The 15,516-nt window shown below is 36.6% G+C and overlaps 4 protein-coding genes across 4 annotated transcripts; 3 read left to right on the top strand and 1 right to left on the bottom strand.

Moving 5' to 3' along the window:
- Positions 1-1,272: 1,272 nt before the first annotated feature.
- On the bottom strand, positions 1,273-3,337 carry LOAG_02900 (4-nitrophenylphosphatase). Its single transcript, XM_003138437.2, has 5 exons — positions 3,177-3,337; positions 2,678-2,868; positions 2,375-2,615; positions 2,021-2,135; positions 1,273-1,700 (listed from the first exon to the last, which is right to left on the bottom strand). The coding sequence occupies exons 1-5, from the start codon at positions 3,316-3,318 to the stop codon at positions 1,484-1,486; spliced, it is 906 nt and encodes a 301-aa protein (XP_003138485.1). The 5' UTR covers positions 3,319-3,337; the 3' UTR covers positions 1,273-1,483.
- A 432-nt stretch (positions 3,338-3,769) lies between these two features.
- Positions 3,770-4,299, top strand: LOAG_02899 (hypothetical protein; the record flags this gene model as incomplete). Its single annotated transcript, XM_003138436.2, has 2 exons — positions 3,770-3,879; positions 3,999-4,299. 2 exons carry the CDS (start codon positions 3,770-3,772, stop codon positions 4,249-4,251), a joined length of 363 nt encoding a protein of 120 aa, XP_003138484.1. The 3' UTR covers positions 4,252-4,299.
- Positions 4,300-5,578: 1,279 nt separating this feature from the next.
- On the top strand, positions 5,579-13,809 carry LOAG_02898 (hypothetical protein; the record flags this gene model as incomplete). Its single annotated transcript, XM_003138435.2, has 17 exons — positions 5,579-5,656; positions 6,502-6,661; positions 7,012-7,160; positions 7,427-7,609; positions 8,135-8,203; positions 8,537-8,630; positions 8,788-8,912; positions 9,352-9,470; positions 9,655-9,859; positions 9,952-10,060; positions 10,177-10,287; positions 10,390-10,553; positions 10,880-10,975; positions 11,249-11,428; positions 12,913-13,076; positions 13,260-13,383; positions 13,570-13,809. 17 exons carry the CDS (start codon positions 5,579-5,581, stop codon positions 13,705-13,707), a joined length of 2,268 nt encoding a protein of 755 aa, XP_003138483.1. The 3' UTR covers positions 13,708-13,809.
- Positions 13,810-14,072: 263 nt separating this feature from the next.
- On the top strand, positions 14,073-15,361 carry LOAG_02897 (hypothetical protein; the record flags this gene model as incomplete). The annotated part of the gene is made up of 3 exons (XM_003138434.1): positions 14,073-14,222; positions 14,834-14,887; positions 15,107-15,361. The coding sequence occupies 3 exons, from the start codon at positions 14,073-14,075 to the stop codon at positions 15,359-15,361; spliced, it is 459 nt and encodes a 152-aa protein (XP_003138482.1).
- Positions 15,362-15,516: the final 155 nt, after the last annotated feature.

Raw genomic sequence — 15,516 nt, 5'->3', positions numbered from 1 at the left:
AAAAAAAAATTAATAAAAGGTTATAAATGAAATGAGGAATAGACTTGCAGCCTTTTTCTTCCTCATTTTTCTTTTCTTACGATGCACTTTTCAACCATTATTAAATTACAATTTTTAAATCACATATCCAGTACTAACTGAATAATGAAAATCGACCAATTAATACAACGACAGTAAAACACGATACGAAAATTGAAGAGAGCGTTTTGAAGTTCAAGATAGAATAGTTAGGACGTATCGATGGATATGCAAAAAAACACTTCTTAAACAGAGGAATAAGCAGCCACGGATAAACAAGCCATCACTTTCCAATACATTTTTTTAGCACAAAATGATGTTCCCACTTCGCGTTTTGCTTCATTCCACAATCATTTTACTAATTGCACCAATTTATTCATCTCTCTTACTAACTGAAAAGGTCAAACCAGAGATCGACAAAGCTTTCAAGGTAAGCACCTGATATGTTGAACATTTATGAAACGCACTACTGATCTTAATTACCACTTCAGGCTCAAAAAAACTTCGAGGACTAACAGTCATTCTTTCTTGGAATATAACTGGCATCTCCAGACATTGATGAGCAGCTGGTACCACAAGCTCTCCCACCTCATTTCTCAATACCCTTCAATTCCAATCTGCTCAAACAAGTAAGGGTACATGGATTGTAGAGAAAATTCCTAACCAAACCATTGTCTGATTTTTCCAAAAACTTAACTGATCTCGTTTCTGTGATATACAGACAGCTATTAGACTATATCACGGTATGTTTTATCGACTGGACGGAATCATTGCATAGAATCAGGTCATGCTCCTGTGTTACATGCATCTAGCATGAGAATTATGCAAAAGGCTGACATTTTTTTACTACTGCAACAATTCCTTACACCAATATACTACGAAGGACTAAATATTCAGAAAAGGAATACGAAAGGTGGGGCAGCTCTAATATTTGATTTCCCGAAAAGATATCAAATTTTTAAAGATTTAAGCTGATATAAAAACGAAAAAAAGCTGTACCATGTACTGAATTGATACATGCATGCAAAGTCCAATCACCAACAAATAATATCATGCCTCTATTCCAGATAAAAATGGAGCATATAACGTTACGGAATAAGACAAACTGAGATGAAATGTCTCTCCAACTTCACGAATTTTCGAAGCGTAAATTTATCAAGCAACGAATTCACTGCAGTCAGAACTGGTCATCTACGCGGGAGCCGTGAAATCTAGAGTGGAAATGCATTTGGAACAGCACATCATCCTATGAATCGCTTAGATTGGTGGGATCTGCGATAAACATGAACAGTAAAGTCGAAAGCCTACTTCCCGCAGAGAATTTTACTAAAAAGAAACTTGGATTACGTGAATAAGCTTAGAACAAGACGGTAGAACAGAAGAAATTAAGTAATACCGTACAAATCACGGTATATGAAGAACAGCAAAAGAAGCTTTTAACAAATTTAAAGCAACCTAAATTACTCTATTTCTGTAACATATCAAAAAGCACTTTAAGAGAAGGAGTATAGTAAGTTGGTATCAAATCTTCACGTCCCTGCTTTTCGAATTCCCCCACTTTATCCAGATTATGCACTCCAGTACCTACCAGAACCGATGTTAAACCATTCACATTTGCGAATTTTATATCTGTTTCACACGAGTCACCAAATATCACCGATTTTTCGGTCTTGAGATTGAACCTAAAAAAGGTTCCCAAAAAACAAGAGCAATCGACTTTCTTGAATTATTTAAACATATATGGAGATAACTAAGGGATGAAATCATTTGACCGTTTGATTTATTTTTGTGTCATCGACTCAACACTTGGTCGTATTTCCTTGTCCATTACACAAGTGGAAATTCATCGCTTCGAAAATCATAATTTAGGAACAAGTTAGAAGTAAGAACAAGTACAAGAACAAGTAATACGAAATTAAGACTAGGCATACAGAATAGCACAACGCAATGCATTGATATAGCATTAATTTTAGTCAAAGTTAGTAAACCAGCAAAGACATACTTCTCCTTGATGTATTCGAACATTGTTTTGCTGGGCTTACCAATTAAGATTGGTTCTTTATCAGCAGCCGTTTGCACTGCCCTCATACTTACACCCGATCCTGGTATAATAACACCTAAAAATAGCTAAAAACAGAGTTATACGATCCCAAACCCTATGAAGTTCGCATTTCCAAAATATGAAAGCAAAAAATCCATAATTTCATTTAGCAAAATAACTTTCCACTTAAACTGGGTAAAAACTAATTTAGTTAACTGGGACATTACAAAAAGTAATTTAGATAACTTTTTCTCAACTAGTCTTTTGCCTGGTGCATTTAGTTCTTTGGTAAAGAAATATGAAAGCACTATTTACCTGGTATAGGCCCAGGCAGCCTTGGGTCTGGATTGGTAGCATAAAAACGGACTCCTGGCTGGTTGATATAGGTTGCAGCCCTCATTATTTTAGGATAGCTTATATGTATGTCGAAACTAACTACTACAGCTCTCACTTTTCTGGATGTATCCATTTGTTGTATGGATTCAGCACTGGTGTAAGACTCAACAGGATCGGGCCCTGTTCCAAAGCTTTCTATTCCTTCTCTTTTCAATTCTCTCTGAAACAAGAAAATCATAGCTAGAAAGTAACGAAACGGAACTCAGAAAAAAGAACACTTACTTGTAAACCACTTGAACCAACAATATACACTGGTAAGTCGGATTTTTCCTTGGCTAATATATGAGCTAAAACTTTAGCTGGTGATAAAATGTGGTCATCAGATATCATATCAAAGCCTATGCGTCGACATTTCTTCGCATAATCATCCAGCGTTTTAGTTGAATTATTCGTTACTATGAAGACATTTTTGCCTGAAAAATTTTGATTTTCAAAGAGTCACCAAAAAACTGCAAGGTCAGAATTGTTGCCTTTAAACAGAGCATCAAAACGTATTCATGACAAAGGTAGTTCTTCCTTTCCCTTACATTCAAGGAAAACAAGACCGATTGCAACAATTCCCGATACTGTTTAAGATCTCTAATGGAGGGTAAAAAGAAGGGAAAAGAGAGGGAGGAGAAAAAAAGAGTGGATAGGAGTAATAGTAACCATGAAGTATTCCAGAATTTTAGATTTTTTTAATACAGAAAGAAGTGGAAAAGAAATGGCTGTAAATACAAACCGACAGATACAAGATGTCGCAGAAAATCGGCAGCACCCGGTAGCGGAGTGTCATCAAGCCAGAGCACACCGTCAGCATCGAAAAGGAGTGAATCGAACAAATTGATCAGCTGGTGACTGTCCGCCTGTTGTATTCTTGACATCCCTTGCAGTAACAATACTTGAAATGTTCCATTACTTGATATTTGATAATGCACCAAAACTATATCTGCATCACTTTTCACAGTCCATCAGATTTTTTATACTAGACGAAGTTTTCGTCTTTTAACTATATGAGTCTTAAGGCTTCATATTGTACTATCAGGCTTTAGGCCTTCGAGTCACCACCAAATCTCTTGAATTATTTATGGCTGATAAGACATTGCATTTCCCTCTAGCTTTCACTGTCACTTATTAGCATCTCTGTTATAAAATTTTGAATTGACAATCGTGTTAATTATTTACAGCAATCATCTCAATTCCTCTTCCCTCCACTTTAATTTTCGGGGATGAATTTGCTTTTTCTCAATCAAGGAATAAATTTGAGTGGTGGAAGGACGGCTAAAAGATCTCGAGAGTAAAGATAAGTAACAAAGTATGAAGAAGAGGAAAAGAATGACCGGAAAGGAAAAGTCATATCAGGATGAAGGAAGATCATTCGCAACGAGTAAACGATGTTTACGTTACGTATTTGCGAAGTTTACACAGACGGATGAATGTTCTACGTTTCTAAATTCGCATATTATAATATATGCATGAAAAATCACTGAAAAAGACGGAAACTCGCGGAAATTAACAAAATATATCTTTATTTCAAAAAATAAACCACGTTTTGATGCTGCAGATCTAATTTAAAAAGCTGCAATATTCAACTGGTGTTCCAAAGTGAGAGCTTACAAAATCAGTCGATATTGAGAGGATACGGTGCCTCGAGTGTCCTAATTATATCACTTGGCATCAGTTCAAGATGGAGTGAGCAGGATGGGTGGGGTTTCGTCATCACTGGTCAGTGTAGTGGTCAGCAGGCACGCGGGGCGGTGCGGCGGCGGAAGTTGGCTTCAGTGGTGGTGGGCATGATTGGGGGGGAGGGTGTGTGAGTGAGTCTTCGTTCTGTCATAGGTATGGAAGAGTATCTTACGTGTGTCACGTCACATGGTTACCTGTATGAAATTTGTGCTTTATGTATACTGTTACTTTCAATAAATGATATGTTCTACTTTGCGTGCGTACTTGCGCGTGCGTGCGATGCGTCATTGTTGGTGATGGTTGTTGTTGTTGTTGTCGTTGTACTTCATATGACAGTTGCCAGGGAAATGAGGAAAGGGGAGGATAGATGGAAATCTCGGATTCGGTAGCACCAAGTATGTTCTAAATTTCGGACAAGCTGCAAGGAGTATTTCTGTGTGTGTGTCTCTGTCTGTGTCTGTGTCTGTGTGTGTTACCTCTGCGCATTTATGAGATTACCGCAGTTCGTGCCAGGTGGTGCGTGGGGGTGAGGGGGAGGGTGAGTTCTGCCTTTTGTTTGCAAAAGTGTCTGATGATCACCGCTGCTGTGATGTTGTTGTACGACGTTGGCCGATAATACTTTGTCCACGCCGTAATATTTCGCATTATTTCGCCGAGGATACTTCTTTTCCTTTCTGGTTGGTATAAAACTCCCAAATTCTCCATCTTTGCCTTTGGTCCAATTGAACAATTAATTTCCTCGAGATAGAAGGTATCGAAAAGATCGAAATAGTGAATAGAAGCTATCCCTTGTACTTCTTATTACCTCCTCGAGTTACGTGTAGGCGAAGGTTACCTATTTGATGGTAACCTGCTGATGGCTTGATAGATAACCTTCTCGATGGCTTTTAGTATATGGACTCTATTGCCCGGCTGTCAGCACTGCATGAGTTGCGTCTAAGATTTTATTCGCATCCTTAGGCGTGATCATGCAGGTAAGCTATTTCTTGACTGACCTTCATTTTTTTCTTCATCAGCTTTGTTTTGCCACATATTTTTGGCACTAACTGGTTTTTCTAGTTTCAACTTTTTGTATTATCCTTTTGAAGTTTAGGGAGATCGAAGGCTTGGGCAGTGGAGTTAATTTAAATTAACGGGATGTTTTAATGATGAACGAAAAATACGCGGATATTTTTTTAATTACTTAAACATTCATATACTGAAAATTTGTTTAGATTGTATGAATGAATCTTGGTGATACTACTGTTTTATGAATATTACTGCTGACCAATGGTTATTTTATTTTGCTTTCTTTACATATATAACTTTTCAAAACTTATCTATTTCTTCAGTATTTTCTACTGTTTCCAAAAGTTTAGTAATTTCGGATTATATTTTAGTAAAGTTGAGTTATTTTTATCTTTTATTAAGAGACGAAGCTTGGCTCCTTCAACAGTCAGTGAAACTTCACCGTCGCCTATGGCGAAACCATGCATTTTGTTGGGTGACGACAAAAAATTACGGGAACGGAAAAGACACAAATTAAACACATCGGAAGTTAGTGCATTATTTCATGAGACTTCGTATAATATATCTATGACTTATCAAAGTTTTCCGAATTAATCCATGAAGATACTGGATGTTTTTTTTTCAAGTTGTGAAACAATCAATCACTTCACACTTGCTTTTGTATTGAGTTTTGTTCTTTAATCTGATCCATGAAATTACGGCTAACTTGCGCCTGCAGCTGTCTGCCTAGACATGTTGGTGTGTGACCTACCCGTAGCTCCGAATATGTGTGGGACAGATTGCGCAACACATATCGGTCCACGGGAGAGCCACATATTGACTGATTCGATCTTCCCGCCATTGCTGACCTCTCTTCATTATGATGTGATACCATATAGTAGCTCTCTTTCTGAGTGCTATGCAGTGCATTCAAGTTGTTGATTACTATTTGTCGCAGGTTCTTAAATCCCTGTTATTTCATTACTCTATATCTGTTCTTCCTTTTCTCGGGAAACTTTCGAGAGATGTTCATTGTAAGACCCATTCCGTACACTTCATACCGGAGATATTTGACATTTTTGCCCGCCAAGGTCATTGCTCGGAATGTATTATGTCCAGTTTCTGTTTTATCTGATTGTAATGGAATTTGTAACTTCATCTTTCCTAACTGAAATCAACATGTTGGTTAAACCTAATTTGATAATACTGTTTTATTTCTGGAATGCTCCTTATTCACTTAGCATCATCAGTGTAATACGTGTAAATTAGTGCTCAGGAAAGTGAGGGCTCTGTTTTATAGTATTTAGGGGCCGTGGAAACATCATCATTTATTTGATTTCTCCTAATACAGTTTTCGACTTCACAATAGAGTGCTGTTGAATACGTATTTTCAGAATGATGGAAATCCCGATCGAAATGAGCTTCGAAGTCCATACCGTAAAGTCTTAATCGCGGTTTTCGATGATGTGATGCAAAAGGAACAAGGTTTTCACGAAGAAATGATTAGCAGGCTTCTCAGCAAACCTTTCAAAATCCCCATTCCTGATTACAGAAGTAACTGCCGTCTCTGTATAATTCTTTTTTATTGTGTTTTGAACTCGTTGAAATTGAGTAGTTGTCCCATAAAAGCAAGTGTCACTGCACATCGGCATGGCGGCTGTCGGTTAACCCGTAGTTTCGAACATGTGTTAGTGTATTTGATAACACATGTCGGTTCTCGGGTCAATTGCTTACTAGCCGTAATTCCGAGCCGATATCCATTGCCACTATCTACCCGATTTATGTATGTGCTTTAACATTATCAGTAATATGTGATTCTTTCATTTTTGATCGTCATTGCATTTTGGAGAGTTAGCAATTACGGAAAGGACCATTGAATAACTGGATCTATTTTACATTGACAGGTCCTGGCAGGGCTCGTCCTCTTGGCCTGCGTCATTCAGCAGTTCGCTGTGCACTGTTCGACCCATATGCTGAAGGAGCATTGGTGCTGTTCACACCACCGGAACTTAGTGCACATGATGCACTTAAACTTGATGCTACTAACAAGCAGGTGAATATCACTCCACTTTTCAGTTGGTTGATGATTTCCTATAAATTTAAATTACCAAGCTATAAATTAGTATGAACTAACATGCTTGCCTGTTTTGGCGTTTTAGTCTGAATGTGTTACTGTCTTATTGTAAGGCAGTTGTGAAGTTCAAATTCTTCGCTGACAGAAATTTGGGATTTTTGCGGCTGCATCAAAACCTGACGTCCCAACGTGTTAGTGTTTAAGGAATTTATGAAAAGTTGAGATATTTAAAATTAAATTGAAAGGTACACATTGTGGTGGATCCAATGCTGAGTGCCATTCTGCGACCTCATCAACGGGAAGGTGTGAAATTTATGTATGATTGTGTCACCGGTGTTCGCATACCTTCCGCTCATGGTTGTATCATGGCAGATGAAATGGGTTTGGGCAAAACGCTGCAGTGTATCACGCTGATGTGGACGTTACTCGTACGTCTGTTATCATGTTAATAATAGAAGACCTGTGATATGTATATATTATATAGTATTAGCCAAAGATTTGCAATGCATAGAAATGGTCCATCGTGGTGGAAGATATCCTATAACAAACACAAGCAACCGGATAACGTTGTATTATGTTATCTGGCTAAGTTGCTCATCTTTAAAGTTTGCAGTCTAAACGTGTAAGTGGATGCTGAAAAGGAAAGAGGTAATAAATGAGCTGGTTTGAGTGATAAAGCGTGACATCTAGGAGGAAGCAAAAGGCTGGAAACAAATGAAAGAATGAATAGAGTTTATATTTCTGAAGTGAATCTCACGAAAATTTCTGTGGGGCCAGTTTCGCCCTGACAAATATGTTTGGATCATAGGAAAGTCGTAAATATCAAACTTTTGATTTGAACTTTTATTAATAAAGACTAAAGACAACGAAATGAGTAGGAATTCAATAATCTTTATTCTACTGAAGCAAGTCCGATTGGATGGGATTGTTCAAGTTCCAAAAAATTACTTCAGAGACAAGGACCGGATGCAAAACCGACATTGAATAAGGCAGTGATCGTTTGTCCGAGCAGTCTTGTCAAGGTTAACCTTTGCTTTGCTCATTTTGGGTACACTTATGCTTGCATTTTGACGTTGGGATAAAGATACAAGCAAAGACTTATGTACCTGAGGATTATACCTCATTCCAGAAAATGTATAAATATTAAAACATTCTATACCTTCATCAAACAAAAAAGTGCACGGTTATCTGGTTTATCAATCAGCGTTCTGTAATGCAGTTTTGAAAACGGGGTTTTGTTTTTTGAAAAGTTGCATTTAGACGTCAATAAAAAATACACTTTAGTATTTCAGAAAGTTCATATCTCAGATACCATGTAATTGGTTGACTCAAACTAAAGATTTGCGAATTTTCAGAATTGGGATAAAGAAATTAGGAAGTGGCTCGGCGGACGAGTGAACGCATTACCCGTTGATTCGGGCGGGAAAGATGAAATTGACAGGAATTTAGGTTTGTCTGATACATTTTAGGATCCATTCAAGTGTTTAGCTGTCGTTATGAAACAATGTATTTGAGCAAATGTTAGCAGAGGTGAACAAAAAATCGTTTTTTTTAGAAATAATAGTGGAAATCATTGGGTAAGATATCTTTATTTACGATATTTTAGAAAAGTTTATGTCTCAAATGGGTGTGCGTTGTCCTACACCTGTGCTCATTATTTCCTATGAAACTTTTCGGCTCCATGCTTCCATTCTGTTGCAGAAGGAAATTGGATTAATCATTTGCGACGAGGTTTGTTATATCTTTTAGTATCTTCACTCTTCTTATCTGTAAAATGTAGTCATTCTGATAGTTCCAGTCTTTCGTATTGTATTCAGGTAATCTTTTACATTGGTTACCCATATTCTGAAACTCCGTAGTCGTGGTTTCATTTCACATTCACACCACTTTTAGTTGGTAGCAGCTAGCTGATAAATTATTATCTATCTTCGCTCCTTAATTTTTTTTCCCAAACACTTTTTTAAAGTCATTTCGAGACTACTATTAGTGGCAGTCTCAATTCCTATGCCGCAAAAGAAGAAAAAAAAACTTCCGGATTCTATTATCCTTTCATATTTTGTGCCTTTTCTTATTCCATTGCACTATATTGATTTATGTCTCTACTTTTTTATTACCCATTCATGCATTATGCGTCGGTTATCAGGTTTATTTATAAAACTTATCATCTCAGGGTCACCGACTGAAAAATAGTGACAATCAAACATATCAAGCACTCTTCGGTTTAAAATGTGAGCGACGAGTACTTATTTCTGGCACTCCAATACAAAATGATCTCTTAGAATATTACAGGTTGCGACATCTTTAAAACTTTCTGTGAATCCGAAGAACAGTTTTACTTGAGGATCATTTGTCGAATCTATCAAGATTATATGGCAGTTCATTAATGATGAATCCGATACAGTCACTTCAAGACTAACTGTAATTCAGAAAATTATCCCACTCAATCAAAATTTTCATTTACATCTGCTTCTAGTTTGATAAATTTTGTCAATCCTGGCTTGCTTGGAACAGCCTCAGAATTTAAACGACGTTTTGAAAATATTATTCTCCGAGGCAGAGATGCTGATGCTACAGATGCTCAGCGCGAAAAAGGTGACGCTGCACTTACCGAGATGTCATCCATTGTGAGTAGGTGTGTCATCAGAAGAACATCCGCATTGCTCACGAAGTATTTGCCGGTACAGTATTTCGTCTACTTCAAAAACGTATGCCAAGCGTTATTATTAATTCGTTTGCTGTATACCCTTTCCAGTAAATTTATTTATTTTAGGTGAAATACGAACTTATTATTTGTTGTAAGCTGACGGAACTGCAGGAGAAGTTGTACAGGCAACTTATTAGTACATTTTCGATGGGTGGAAAGCAGAAAGTAACTGAAGGCAAGTATTAACTTCTGTTTTCTTTTTTTTCTTTTTCCAACCACATATTGGAAAAGGACCAGGATAGATTGTTGTAGGATTAACAGTTGTATAGTCCAGAGTGTTTTCGTTTTCAGGTGATAAAATAACGGGAACCGCTCTCTCATTCATTACGAACTTGAAGAAATTATGTAATCATCCGCAGCTGATATTTAACAAATGCCAGAAGAAAGAGGAAGGATTTGAAGGTTTTATTTGGCAGCAATCAAAGATATCCATATAATTTGCCGATGCTGACTATAGTAACTCATCGTACTAATAATTGTCAACTGCGTATAGAAGTTTTTTAGGTTGCTTGAAACTGTTTCCTGGAGAGTTTGGCAGAAAGTTCGAGCCGGCATTTTCTGGAAAAATGAAAGTTCTGGACTACTTGTTAGCAGCGACAAGAACCACTACAAATGATAAATTTGTTTTGGTGTCTAATTATACACAAACGATTGATGCATTTGTTGAAGTATGCTTCAAAATTCATATATTTCAGTATTTTAAATGGACCACTCTTCATCTTTATAGTGATATATACCTTACGAATCACATAGAAATAGTATAGAATCATATGGTGGAACTTTAGTACTCTTTATCATGATATTAAAGTAATTTTGTAGGTCAGTTTGTGTCGAAATTAGGAAGTTGGTGAAAGAAGCTCGTTTGATCTGAAGGCTCATTTGTCCAAATTATTTATAGCAGCCCATTTGTGGAAATGGTATGTAGAAGCAGAAGAAAATGAACATTAAATATGCAGATCGATGGTGATGTTGTGACTGTGTAGAGATTTTTCAGCTGTGCCAGCTTCGTCGCTATCCGTATATTCGTTTGGATGGAACTTGTACAATTAAACAGCGAGCAAAATTAGTAGAGAAATTCAACGACCCCAAGGTTACATTTAATTAATCCGAGAATTATAATTATGTGGAGCGTACAAAATTCATAATTCAATTTCTCATGAGATGATGACGTTCTGAATCATCCTGAATTTTTGAATCATATCTGAATGATGAAAGTAGCCGAAAATATTACAAGGACACTACTACAAATGAATGGGAGAAACAAAATTGACAGACAGACATGAAAGGACATATTTAGATATGAAAATTTCGTTCATTTTCCAAAATCATAATAGCGAACAAAGTCAGTAGAGTTACATTCCAGAGTGTCGAGTATGTATTTCTATTATCATCGAAAGCGGGTGGCTGTGGTTTAAATTTGATTGGTGCAAATCGGCTTATAATGTTTGATCCGGATTGGAACCCAGCAAATGATGATCAGGCGATGGCTCGAGTATGGAGGGATGGGCAGAGGAAGAACTGTTTCATCTATCGGTTGTTAGCGGTAAAATTTTGACGAAATTTAATATTTGCTTCCTATATTCCTATGTTTGTCTATTTTTATGCTTTTCCATACATTCATATTTAGCAGAGAAGCCACACTGCAATGTGATTTCGAGATAGTTGGAAAAGCCAAGAAATTTTCCAAGCAGAAAAGTAGGACAGTTGAAAATGGTACCCAACAACTAACACAATTAATCTTATTCGTTTGCTAAATATATTTTAATTTTTTGTTTTTCTAAGTGGTAACCGGATAGAGATCAAAGTTACACAACAAATGTGTTGTAATTGTTGGTCAGAATTTCTGTTATTGAGATATGCTTATGCAGTTTGTAAGTAAATGAAGCTAGGAGCAATATAAAGCATTTATTAAGCACATGTCAATACAGGAATAATTGCGATTTTATATTGAGAAATTTTATATGTTGAGAAATTTGATTTTATATATTGAGAAATTTATATATCTTTAGTTGAAGTATAGTAAATTTTTTTTGTGTATGTGGTAAGAATTAGGAGTGAAAATAAAATATGAATGAGTGATGAAATTTGGAACGAAGAATTAATTTGTGCGCAGAGGCTATTATGATAAACCCTGAATGAATTGCTGGACGATCCCAGAGAAGTAATTATCACCATCAGCCGTCGATGTTGGCAATGCAAAGTTGAGGATTAGACTACTGCTTGGTCAAGAGGAAGATTAAGCCTTAAAATGAGTGCTATTGTAGATAGTGTAATAACTGCTAGATATCAGTACTGCTGTCACTAACGTAGTTGGGTGGGATGTTTCAATCCTGGATTTGGTAAATCTCAACGCTTTCAGGAGATTTGTAAAACCGAAGAAGATATGAAAAGTATGTAAAAATAGGCTTGTGAATTACCTTGAGATCATTTTCGAATAATTAGTTAAACTGCTTGAGAGAAAGAAGACCAAACCTTTTTTATTGAAAAAAGAAATTTAGGTGGAAGAGTGAAAGGATATTAGCCATAGATGTTTGCTTAGTTCAACTTATTCTACCCAATTCTTTCTTTAAAACTTTTGGTTGCAAGTTTGAAAACCTTTTACCCTGGCATATTTCGATTAAACACTAGTTTCATCTGAAAATAATGCAATCGATGTAACTGGGAATAAGCATCAATGGTATAATAGTGCGATAAACTTGAACTATACCAATTGGGATAGATATGAATACGCTATCACATAATAGATTAATAAAGTTTAGAAGCCTTCTTTTATTTAAAAACTATACGTAAGAAACATGGATGGCGCAGAGAACAACTAAATGCGGACGTAGTGAAAAGAAAACCTAAAATGACCGGGAAGAATGACTTGTAGTGAAAGGACTGAATGATAGAACCACCGAGAGGCGCTATTTCATATTTCATGTCATTTTATTTCATATTGCGGATCCTTTTGGAAAACATTTTCAAATACAAATTGGTAACCTTGATTTTGATGACGTAATAACATGCAGGTAATCTTATCTACAGAGCGGTAGCATCGAGGAAAAAATGTTTCAACGACAGGCGCACAAGAAAGCTCTGTCGTCCTGTGTAATTGACGAAGCTTCCGATGTGGCACGGCACTTTAGCAAGGACCAATTGCGCCATTTATTTGATTTGAAAGCAGATATCGCATCAGATACGCATCATTCGTGGGTTTTCATTTCTGGCAGTTGGTGAAGTTTCCAAATATTCCTAATAAGATTATGTGACATTTTTCAGAAGAGAGATTTGCGTCTATATGCAATCAGAAAATATTTCACATGATTATTGTTACTGAAAATATTGGTTCAAATATCCGGCTGAGTTGTATTGAATTGATAATTTATTCCTAGATTAAAATGTAACCGGTGCGTAAATGGTGTCGAATACAGGGAGCCTCATGAGGAGGCTGATACGAATTCTGATCTCAGTGATTGGTATCATGTTCAGAAAGATGTACGCAAAGTGCCGGATAAAGTGAGCTTTCTGATATTTCTTGATGCACATCTATTTATAGAGTACTATTAGTTGAAGTGCCATTTCATATCAAAGTTTAAGTTAGAAAGTTGTATTAAAATGGTGAGAAGTAGTCGGGTTTAATTCTTCGCAATTTTTTTTCCATCATCAGTTAAAGCCGATAACTGTAGGCATAAGAATTTTCAGGTACTGAAAAGAGTTTTTGACTGTGGGGTCATTACATTTGTCTTTCATCAGAAGTCTCACGACGCAAGGAACGAAATAGTAAAGGAAGAAAACGAAATCAAAGAGGATGATTTGTTGATCGGGCAAGATGAGAGCTGAAATTTTGCCCTATTTCACTTTTTTTTTCCTCGATTTTTCAATATTTCCTAGTTTTTTATCTTATTTGCATACCGCTTATAAATTGTATAAAATGGATATCTCGTATCCGCTTTGCACAGACGCCAACCAAGTACTCCTCGCTGTAAAGAATTGTGACGGCGTTAATGTGCTCGAAGTTAGATTAGAAGTAATCGCTAAGTGAATCTCTGAAATGTTCAAAGAAGTTATGAGGCAGTTCTTTCCTGGGAATTCTTCCATCTTTATGCACGGTTTTTACTATAGTTCGATGAAAAAGCCAAGCTTTTGAACTCCCAAATCTTTGCCATGTACAAAGCGAGAGCAGGAAAAAATCATAGAAATGGAAAATGCAATCGAATTTCCACTGTAGTGAATATAGAGTACATATGTATAGGGTACGGTACGTATGTACGTACATACTAAACGATCAACGGAAGTTTAGCCTTGCTATTATTGCAAATATTATCAGAGGGAAAAAGTGGAGTAATAATAGAGATGTTAGTTGATGGTCAGTAGCAGTGGTACTATTTTTACTGGATCCCCGATGCGATTCAAGGCTGATATGATGACATCGCTAAACACTGGAATAAAAAATACTCCGACCAATTAGCGCAAGCAGCAAAGGTAATTAGCGCAGGACAGGAGTGTTTACACTAATGAAGGAACTGTGGTGATAGGTACTCCTTTATGTGAAGTAAATGAGTTATTGCATTGACTGTCAAGGCTTCTTATCATAATTCATAAAGTGATGGATGAAGCAGACTAAAACTAAAGCGAAATGGACGATCAGAGAAAATGAAGTTGGAGTAAAGCCGTTGATAGCCGATTTCAAAGAGGAATGATAAGCAGGAAGGATTGGTTTTAGCAATATTTCCTTCATCCTTCCGGATGTCACTTTTCAAAATTATACAAATATGTTTGATAACTGATTGCGGGCGAAAAACAATTGATTACATCGCTTGATAGCGCTCAGTAATCGGAAGTCCTATCATTCGTAGACGGTTCCGATATTCCAAACCAAGCTTAAACTTCATTAAATAGATAAATGAATTGGAAAGCGAAAAGCTTGCGTAATCAATCTAGAAGCTAAACCTTCTCTTGGTTTCAGCTCAAGAAAACAGCTCGATTTTATGAGGAAGAGCTGTTATTTTGCGAGGAACTGGTACAGTGTTAGTGGAAAGCCTGAAAGACTTCCTTGGACATTTGATCTCTAATATGTTGTAACTATTAATCTAAATTCGAGTAATGAGACGAAGGATTACATATTATGCGAGTATGTGAGTAAACAGTGAGAAACAAGAAGTAGTATAAGGAGTTTAACGGATGGCGAAGTAGAATGCTGAACATATTATTCAGTAAGAGACAAAATTTCTCTATATAGCGAAAAAAGCATGAATTATATGATAATGAGAGTGTAATAACATCTAATCAACTCAAAGTAACAGGAAGTACCAAAAACAAAATGTTATCAACAACTGATAGTGAGCACAACTGTGAAGACTACCATCTATTCAGTCCCAATGACCATTTTCAATTGCCGCCAAGAACACTCCTATCACAACCAGATCAGGAAGATCGTAGTTTTCGTTGTGTTCCAGTCATAATCAAACAGACCATTCGCATGATATCTTACTGAGTCTATCACCGTTAGGGTTTGGGCATTTGGGCGTTTGGGTTATTTGTTAAAGTACGTCTGTGTGTCTGCTTCTCTGTATGTTATGTGTGCGTATATGTGTGAATGTGTGCTGCTTACAACTGATTTTTGTTCAAGGCGGTGTGGTTGATGAGTAA

This window comes from Loa loa (genome assembly GCF_000183805.2).
Source record: "Loa loa unplaced genomic scaffold supercont3.90, whole genome shotgun sequence".
Taxonomy (NCBI): Eukaryota; Metazoa; Nematoda; class Chromadorea; order Rhabditida; family Onchocercidae; genus Loa; species Loa loa.
This window is presented reverse-complemented; position numbering and strand designations above follow the sequence as displayed.

Bases quoted from the DNA above. Each gene is read 5' to 3' on its own strand.
- LOAG_02900 (XM_003138437.2), bottom strand. From the start codon at position 3,318: ATGTCAAGAATACAACAGGCGGACAGTCACCAGCTGATCAATTTGTTC. The intron at 2,616-2,677 runs GTAAGTGTTCTT...TTCTTGTTTCAG, and splicing joins TTGGTTCAAGTGGTTTACAA to AGAGAATTGAAAAGAGAAGG. The intron at 1,701-2,020 runs GTATGTCTTTGC...AACCTTTTTTAG, and splicing joins TTCGAATACATCAAGGAGAA to GTTCAATCTCAAGACCGAAA.